The sequence below is a fragment of the Falco cherrug genome, chromosome 4, assembly GCF_023634085.1.
Source record: "Falco cherrug isolate bFalChe1 chromosome 4, bFalChe1.pri, whole genome shotgun sequence".
NCBI classification, from domain to species: Eukaryota; Metazoa; Chordata; class Aves; order Falconiformes; family Falconidae; genus Falco; species Falco cherrug.
Window position 1 is genome coordinate 79,100,466 of NC_073700.1, and position 10,396 is coordinate 79,110,861.

Consider the following 10,396-nt stretch of genomic DNA (forward strand, 5'->3'; position numbering starts at 1 on the left):
ATGACTAGAGCAGTTTGGAAAGCATTTAGATAGAGCAATCTCTGTCCAGCTTCCATTCTGAAGCCTTTCTGTTCCCTCCATGGTGTTGTCTCCAGGGCAAACTATGCATTGTAGGTCAGATTTTTTTTGCTTGCCCTTAACCATCTAGTTGAAGAACATTTATTCAATCCTTGAAGGTTCATCATGGAGATAGAGGAGGTAGTTCATTCTCTTTGTCTCTCTCTGTTGATTATGGAATAAGCCTAGATGAGTAGTTTATATCTAAGACCTGAATTTCAGGAGAATGAGGTGATTGGTGAGGTGATTCCCACCCTAGGTCATGGGCTGAGCTGGCACAGAACACGTTCTGACTTCTAACATGTGGTGGCAGGCCGCCACATTCTTTCATCAGTCTGTTACCATTCACTAGGACTTGCGGCAGTGCCACAGCTTAGTCCACTGTCAGTGTGAATGCAGGTGAGAGGAACTGAGACTGGAGCAAGATTTGACATGGTAGTTCTTCAGTATTCTCATTGGAATCCAACCACTGAAGATGCTTTATCACCTTTGCATTTCCTGAAAATTATTTGAGACTTGCTATTTTACAAACTTATTTATAACAGGCAACTTACATTGTGCAGAAGACCACTGTAAAACTGTAACTTTTGCTAGTTATTTTTCTTTTACAGAACAGCCCACTGCAGTATCTTAATATTCTATGATCAACAACTGCTAAGAATTAAAATGTCTCTAAACAAAGCAGTCTCTGCTGTTTTATTAGTAACCTCATCTTGCTGTAGGTACAAATTTTCTAATTAGTCTTTGATTTGTGGTTAGATCTCAAACAGATCTCAACTGATAGAACCACACTAATTTCAATGATGTTAAAATTCTCTGAATTTATATCAGCTGTTGTCAGCTGAATTTATATCAGCTTCTGGACTTGTATAACCTCTGTTGTATGAATGATGAAAAAAGTTCAGCTAACCACATTTGCTTTCTAAAAATGGCCATTCAGAACAAGCATGATAGCTCATAGATTAAAACAATAAAAATACAGAATTTAAAGTTGAGCTGAGCACAGTTGATAGTATTAAGCTGGTTTTTATGAATCCTAAGGTAGTTCTCACAAAAACTGTGGTAACAGTGTATATTAAGTTCAATTTCCTGACTTAAAGTCAGTAAAAACATTTTGCCTTCCCTTTGATTTTTGTATGACAAAAATTTCTATTATTTCTATTTTTTATGCTTAACTGAATGATCCCAAGTGATCATTTTAAAAAAGATTGTTGAGAACTTCAGATACTTCTTTTAATATGGTCAGTAATGAAAGGAGCTCACCATATGAATTCTGCAGGGCTCTGTGCAAGGACCTTTTCTGTGCAATGTATTTGTAAATGACCTGAGAAAGGTGAGTGAGAAAGTTTGTTGATGACAAAATATTTCAGCATAGAAAAGATAAGAGCCAACAGTAAGGAATGGCAGAAATATCTTATCAGAATTACTAAATAGGCTGTACACTAAGGAATGAAATTCTGTGGTAGTAAATGTAATGTGAAACACATGGGGAAAAAATAAATCCCATCTTCATATATGAATAGGAGTGAGATTTTAGGTTTATGACCATTCCATGCAAGCATCAGTTAACTGCTTATTAGTGATCAAAACCAAATAAAATATTATGAATTAGTAGAGAAAAAAGTGTAATAGAATTTTATTCTATTTATACTTCTATATATGTATTTCTATATATATAAATATATATATTTATACATATATATATACTTCTATAAAGTAACAGGTCATTTGCCATCATGCAAGACCATGGTTCTGCCACGTTTTGAATACCATGTGCAATTCTGTTTTCCCTATCTTAAAGACAGAACTTTGAGTAGAACTGAGTATGTTTCAGAAAAGGACAGAAAGGGAATTTAAATGTATAGGTATAGAATGGCTTCCATACAATGGATTATTTCTGTGACCCAGGAGGCTAGCACTCAGGGTTGGAAAAGTGATCAACATTTCTTTACTACTATGAATAGATATAGCTGAGGCATGTACTGGTGGGCTGAAAGTAGGCTTCTTTGTGTAGCTAGAAATCATCACATTTTCCACTCACTGATATTTGCAGAAAAAATTTGTAAAGTGTAGTAGCAAAGAAAATTAAGGAGGAGCATGGGAAATTTGGATAGAGACTGAATTTTCCATCTGGGGAATGAAGGGTTCTCCAAAGAAGGCATCAGGAGCCAGGTTCAAAACAAACAGTAAAAGGGAACAGAACTGTGGAACTCATTGCTGAAGGTTGTCATGGAGGTTAAAAATTTACAAAGGGTCAGAGTGGACAAATGCACAGAAGAGCAGTCTACTGAGAGTTACTAAAACAGAAAAGATACACACAAAAAATATTTAGCAGAGAAATTTAGGAATCTGACAGCTGAGAAGAAATTAGGGGACTATCATATGCTTGCCATGTTCTTGCTCTTCTCCAGGCACCACCTCTTATAGCTGCTATTGGAGACAAGATGTTTTTCTAAACGAGTCTTTGGTTTGATCCTGCATAGCCGCTTCTGTGTTCTCATTTGGCACAGCTGATCACGATTTTCTGTTCCATTTGTCAGATTCATCTGAGTTTGCATTTTTTTATTGACCAATCCTGATTCTTTTCATGTCATGTAACAAAAAGGCTTGTAATTTAAAACCAGAGAGGTCTGTTTCTGTGCAGTATTAATGTGCGTGGGTTTCCATGTTTGTACTCCCTTTCCAAAGTGTCAGTTTGTAACAGGTACAAGTCCCTCACTGTGTTTTACTCACCTCCCATTATAATCATATCTCCATTATCAGTTTCTTTGTTTATGGTCAAATTCCTGCAGAATATTGGCTTTGACTTGTCTGGAAATTACTCACTGAATAAAATCTTTCCATGCCACTAGTAACTTTGTACACTGCGTAGACAGGTATAGAAAAAAAAAAAATCGATCCAAGTAGAATAGTAAAGTAGGTCCAGGTTTTTCTCCACCCATTACATAAACAGGATTAATATGAAGAAACAGGACCCAACTAAAATTTTCTGAGTTCTGTCCTGCCTTGATAATGGTCCAGTTTATAGTTATGCCCATCAGTACTCTCCTACCCATGCTGTATCTGAAATATCTGGCTGAGGAAAGAAAATTCTGAACTCTTTTATACAAAGCATACTCAAGCACAGTGCTGCCAAATTCTTACAGTACTATGCCAGCAAAAACGATCTGGGTTTTGATTAGTTGTTTACCTGAAGAGAGACATTTTCTATCCTGAGTATTAGATTGTTTGTTTATGTTTTCATTTGCCCTCAAGTAGTCATGCATTCAGAGGAATAAATACATAATTTCTAAACCAATACTGTAATTACAGGTAATGAACTGTAATAGAGCTAAAATAAAAGAGTGAGAAATCAAGAGGCATTCTGTACCTCTTTGAATGACTATTTTTTAAAATCTCAAATTGATCAGTCTTAAATTAATGTTAACATAGCTGTGGTTGATTTTTCACTGAGAAGAGGACCTAAATCACCACTTGAGGATTTCATGGCTTCCAGACATCCCTTTCCAACTTTGTTTTCTCTGCTCCAAATGTTCAGGTTTGACCTGCCAAAGCATTTGGGGCTCAGTGTCTTGAAAGACAACGCCAAAATTTCTGAGACAAATAAACTACCTTTACTTTAGGAAGTCCTAAATAAACTACATATATTCATTAAAATACATTTAATGATGTTAAACATCATAATAAATAATTAGTCACCATCAAAAAGGAGGATACATAATTAATGGAGTATTATGTTTTAATGGAGTAAAACTTGAATTACAGATCAATTCCTGTCTTTTTTAACGATGCTTTGGGATATTGTGCCCAGTGAAACCACTGTCTGCTCCGTCCTAGAAGCAGAAGAAGAAATGGAATAACAATTTGTCATTATTTGTTGGAACAAAGTTACCAGGCAGGCAGCTTCTGGTACCTTTTTGATACCAGTAAACTTTACTAGGTAGTGGAAATTTGTACTTTCCCTTAAAAGTACAAGACTGGAACCAAAGGTCAGCCTGCCATGCTTACTGAGTGCTTTTCCACTGACATTTGTAGCACTGGATAAGCATATCTAAATATTTTTGCTCCTTACTGTTGTTCTGTGCAGACACTTCTGATACCATAAAATTAAAACCCACTTCTAGCTATGCAGTCATGGAGGAAATCCCCTTCCTCAGCTGTTCTGCAACATTGATATATTTCAATGTATTGGTGGTGTGGGTTAATCCCGGTGGGCAACTAAGCGCCACACAGCTGCTTGCTCACTTCCCCCCTCTTCCCCAGTGGGACGTGGGACTGGAAGAGGAAAGGAAGAATAAAAGCAAGGAAACTTGGGGGTCATGATAAGAAACGTTTAATAAGTGAAGGTTAAGTGGAAGAAGACAGAAGAAAGCAAAACAAAACAAGTGATGCAAAGGCAACACTCACTACCTCCCATGGGTAGAGTGATGCCCAGCCAGTTCCTCACCAAAAGATGGCTAACTCTCCCTGAAACTTCCTCTTTTCCTTTTAATTGCTAAGCCTGATGTTATAACGTATGGAATGTCTTATTGGTTAGTTCAGGGCATCTGCTCAGTTGTGTCCCCTCCCAACCTATTGTGCACCCCACCAATCCATTCACTTGAGGGGCCAAGCGAGAAACAGAGGCCTTGATGCTGCGCGAACGGTGTTCAGCAAGAGCTAGAACATTTGTGTGCTACCAGTGTTTGGGTCAACAAGCTAAAGGACATTACCATGTGAGCTGCTATGAAGAAAATTAACTCTATCCTAGCCAGGCCCAGTACTAGTGGGCCAAACTTTTAAATGTTTTGTCTAGGAGGGACACTTGGCTGTGGAAAAGAAGGCAACTCCAGTTACACTGAGCTAATTGATAGAGTATGCAAGTTTCTGAATTATATGCAAATATACTCAAGGAAGAGGACAAAAAAGCCACCAAAGAATTTGGGCTGCTTAGTGTTTTAGCTCTCCATAAGCCATTTTAAGTAGATTCTTTTTTCATGTACCACTAAAATAGGTCTATGTTTCAGTAAGCTAGTTTTCACACTACTAAGTGCAAAATCTCATGGATTTGCATGATCTTTCCTGTATTATTGCAGCCTTGTGGTTGAAAAGCAGAGAGAGCGAAGAAGGTTGTGGATTAGTTCATGTGAAAATAACTGCTGCATTTGCAGAAATTCTATTACACAGCAATGCTCCGTATTATTGGGTGTGCAAGTCTCTGAGGATACATATAGCTACTTTCTACAGCACACAGTATACTAACAGTATATGGAAAAGCAGTTGTCTGGAAAATGTTAGTGAAGAACAATGAATTCTAGAGCTTTTTATTAACCCTTGTGGGCTCTTTTTTCTAATGCTTACACAGACACTTGACTAGGGAGGGCAGGTTCAGGTCTTTAATCACGTATGCAGCCGGTTACCCACGCTGAAAATTGCAAACAGAGGTCTTGGGGCTAACTGCATGACCAGAAGTCTTTCAGGTATTACAAAATCGATGACAGTAACAATCAATTGTATTTGTTAGATCAGGTATGAAGCAGTATAGCATGCATGGAATCTGAATCATCCATATCCATGAAATATACTGGTTTCAAAAAAACCACATGTATTAGATCAGTCAGCAACCATTTCAGAAATATCTCCTTCCTTTCCTGGGTGTTCGGTTTTATACATCTGAAGAAAAAGAGACCGTTTCGTCAAAAGGTTTTTATACCATTACATCTTGTTATGTGGAACTTATAGTGTAATCCTATGAAATGTAAATCATTGGATGCAGAAAGGAAAACAAAGGAAAACCAAGCTGTGAGCACAGAAAAATAGAGTGGCACAGAAAAATAGATTGCAGGTATACTAGCTGTGCTAGCTAACTGCTTAGATTCATAGCAGGTTGACAGATTAATGCTACACAGGCACATTTTTCCTTTTAAACACATTTCTTTTCTTATTTTGCACTCCTTCCCCATATGCCACAGCAAAATTATATTCTGAGTCTCTTTCTCCCTGTGACATCTTCATTGCTGCTTCATTAAGCAGTGCACCATCAGTGCATTTCATTACAGCTTCTCTCCTGGCTCACTGTGTTTATGGTAAGAAGCATCTACAAACTGGCTATCAAAATGCTAGTCTATGTTTTAGTCCTTCCATTCAAAAGAGGAGGAGGTAATCTCTTTGAAAAAATCCAAAAAAACCCCCATATTTTATCTTTTATCCTTACTGGCTCACCAACCTGAAATACACTGGGGAGGTACAGTGTGGGATGTGATGGATTTATTTACCTATTTATTTACTGTAAAAGGCTCAGGACTTTCCTCCTATCTGATCAGTGTTTTAAGACAATTTAGACTGATTTTTTGTATGTGCCTTCAACTGACCTTGAAAAAGTGCTGAAACTAATGAAAGCATGCTTCAATTCCACAATTGTTAGAAAATGAAAAGGCCATGCTGTGATAGATATCCTCCCTGACATATACCTCCAGTTGTACCAGTAGGCAGGGGACATGATTTAAATACTAGCTGGTTTCCAATGGGTTTCCTGGGTTGGGAATACACTCAATTCATTTTTAAGTGAAGAGAAAGATAAAACTGCAAGTATGATAGAAGCGCGTAAATCAGTGCCAGAACACGGAGGAATAAAACAGGCATATTCAGAGTCTCCTGTGTAGCCATGAAAAGAGAAATAAGAAACTTGATGGCCTCTTCAGAGCAGTTCAAATGCAAAAAACGTGGCAGTGTGTCTGGTGCGAATTTTTAGGTGGAATGGGACTAAGGATATTGTCAGTCCTTTTCCACCCACCCACTGCCCCTGCCAGTTCCAGCCCTCCCTGCTATGCTCTGTCAGAGTTCTCTACCAGTGCTGCGTGTTAGGCAGCTGCGAGACTGCATCTGTTCTCTGTTTTCCACACAATTAAGGCAAAGAGAAAAAATATAAATAAGACAAATTGCTCTGACACTAAATTCTGTAGAAAACTATGTCTGAAGTTTATGATTTTGTAAGAACTTGCTGCTAGATTGTGTCTTTTTTAAAACTGATTTTGCAGGATTTTTTTATTATTACTTTTAACTTTGTGGCCCTGTTTTTCTTTTAAATACACAAATGGATTTCTGTCTTGCATAGATCACTTTTTGGTTTGTGGAGGAAGGTGTGAATAAAGAAGTGACAAAGGAGAAATGCTTGTCATACTAGATACAGACAAGGCAAATCAGTAGCTAATCTGTAAGGGACTATAAGACTGTGACTCCTCTTGCATTAACTGAGATACAGCACACAGTACATACAGCTGTTGATTAACATTTTCATTATTCTATTACTTCTATTTTCATTGTGACTGAAGGTCCCTATCAAGAACACAGACCAATATGCACTCATCAAAAGGAGTAGGAAAATTATATTACTATTATTAGATTTATAATGACATGGACTCTGAGCATGGTCAGGCTGGCACCACTAAGGCAGAACCCTGACACTGGACTCCAGGGCCAGCAACAGATTGATATGGCCCAGATGGCGGAAGACACAGTCACTTTGCAGAGGGAACATTCAAGCAAGAGTACTTCACCCTGAGAAATGGCCAGTGGAAGCCACATGCAGACAGGAGGATGACATAGCTGTGTACCTTAGTTTTTGCAGTAATTTGTTACATACTCATCACTTACAGGCATCATAACAGAAGTAGCTTTCAGGCTGAAGAATAATGTGAATGGCTGGGATTAAAACTGAAGGCCAGTGTAAAAGACCTGCAAAAGAGAACAAAGTAAAAACTACTACAAAAGAAGAGGAAAACAGGTGTTTCTGTTTTGTTTTACTAAATACAGAGATATAATTTAATTTCTCAAAAATAAAATAAATTCCCTATGATTTTGAAATCTGATCATTTTGGTCTCAGGTGGGAATGATGGATTTTGTATTACATATCTCAATATATCCTTCCTTTTTTTCCCCCTTCTTTCTTTTTCAGGTTACGTGTGCAAATTTAACAAATGGAGGAAAAACAGAACTTCTAAAATCAGGAAGCTCCAAATCCACACTAAAGCACATATGGACAGAAAGTAGCAAAGACTTGTCCATCAGCCGACTGCTGTCACAGACTTTTCGTGGAAAGGAAAATGATACAGACTTGGACCTGCGATACGATGCCCCAGAAACTTATTCTGAGCAAGATCTCTGGGACTGGCTGAGGAACTCCACAGACCTGCAAGAGCCTCGGCCTAGAGCAAAGAGACGGCCCATCGTCAAGACTGGGAAATTTAAGAAAATGTTTGGCTGGGGCGATTTTCATTCCAACATCAAGACTGTGAAGCTAAATCTGTTAATAACAGGGAAAATCGTTGACCATGGCAATGGGACGTTTAGTGTTTACTTCAGGCATAACTCCACTGGTCAAGGGAATGTATCTGTGAGCCTAGTGCCCCCTACAAAAATAGTGGAATTTGACTTGGCACAACAGACGGTGATTGATGCCAAAGATTCCAAGTCCTTTAACTGTCGAATTGAGTACGAAAAGGTTGATAAGGCTACCAAGAACACACTCTGCAACTATGACCCTTCAAAAACCTGTTATCAGGAGCAGACCCAGAGCCACGTGTCATGGCTCTGCTCCAAGCCCTTTAAAGTAATCTGTATTTACATTTCCTTTTATAGTACAGATTATAAACTAGTACAGAAGGTGTGTCCCGATTACAACTACCACAGTGACACACCCTACTTCCCATCAGGGTGAGGACCAACACGTGTCTGAGACTGAAGCCTGGGGAATAAAAGAGGTTGTATGACAGGGCTGTAACCTCAAGGAGGAAGGCCACATCTATTGCCTGGAATGTGTCTACCTGCTGCTGCTGATGTCAAACGGCTGCAAATATGTTAGTGGAAAACAATCTAATGTAATTTTTGCCCAGTCAGCTCCATGTATCAATCTAGCTGTAAATCACTACGGATTTGAAATAAAACCATGCACATACACAGAGACACACACTCTTTTCAGCTCACATCTATTGAGATTCCTGTTAAAGAGAGCTTTCATTGTCTGATACCTAAGGTTTCAGGATAGCCTATCATCAAGCAAAATGGATTAACTAAACAGAGAATGGTTTCTAACACAGACTGTTATGGAAATCACTTTGAAAGTCCTTTGTGTACACACCAATCAATAATCCCCCCTCATGCATTCTACTGCTTGGAGTAGCTGTACTGGTAAATAATACTGTAGGAGTAAATACTTGTTAAAATGGGAAAAATGTGTGACTAGAGTTCAGTATTCCTTATTATATGAACACAGCAAAGCATCATGACTTTTGTCCAGCACACAGTAGGCACATTTGAGGTGGTGTTAGGTGGCTCTTTTTCCATGGAGCGAGCCTGTTCCTAGTAAAGATGGGCAGACATTCTGGTTTCATGTTTCTCTGACTCTTTAAGCTCTGATTATTTAAACCTGGTGAGTTTAGGCCACCTAAGATACTTAAAAACTCTCCAACTGATGTCTAAGAAGGAAAATGTCTGGCGGAGAACATGTAAGTTATAAGTGGCTGTCTTATCTTTATTACAAAATATTGTAAGAAATTCAATATCCTAGTCATCATTTGTATGAATGGTTTGTATTGTACATAATTTAACCAGTGTTATTTGAGCTGCTTATTAATATTAACTTGTAATTGTCTCTCTGCTTGTTATTGGTTAAAAACAATCAAGGAAATGAGGAATCCATTTTATCAATGTAGCTGTAAACTCCATTAAAAGACAGAACTATGTACAAAGCATTTATTCAGCTAAAGTATTGTTGAAAGCTATACATATACAACATTACAGTCTGTCTGTATTTAGATATTTTATTTCCAGAGAAACAAAATGAACTGTACATAAAAATAAAAAATCTTAAAGTTGAGTTTCAATATGTACTGCGTAGATAGTAGTTTAAATGGTTCTGACGAGCCGATAACACTCCAAGTCTGACATGGTTTTCAATATTGTCTCTTTGTGTATGTACATATATATACATATATTTATAAATCTGTGTGTGTGCATGTTTGTGTGTGTATATGTACACCTGTGCGCGTGTGTGTGCAAATACCTATAGACATATATGTAGAACGCATAAAAATTTCTCAGGCCCTATTCCTAGCAAGCAGATCTTATTACTGAAGGGTCTTGCTAGCTTGAGTGGAATTCCCCACCAGGATAAGAAATTATAGGAGTAGGGCTTTGTTTAAAATGAATCATTATCATTTAAAAGTGGGGAAACATGGAGCCTCTCTCTGTGAGCACAGGCCTGTCTTTGCCTTAATTCTAGCCTCCTCTGAGGCACTGATCTCTCTTTATGGAATGAAGAGATCCCTTTTTATGGTACAAGGGAATTTTCTTCCTGTAAAC

The 10,396-nt window shown here is 38.0% G+C and overlaps 1 protein-coding gene across 2 annotated transcripts in view; it reads left to right on the top strand.

The window, feature by feature from the left end:
• Positions 1-9,918, top strand: part of NXPH1 (neurexophilin 1) — a 142,337-nt gene extending 132,419 nt beyond the window's left edge. For both annotated transcript variants that reach the window (XM_055710342.1, XM_055710343.1), the window contains exon 3: positions 7,992-9,918. In XM_055710342.1, the coding sequence (XP_055566317.1) occupies positions 7,992-8,753 (762 nt within the window). In that variant the 3' untranslated portion in view covers positions 8,754-9,918. The remainder of the gene's footprint in view (positions 1-7,991) is intronic.
• Positions 9,919-10,396: the final 478 nt, after the last annotated feature.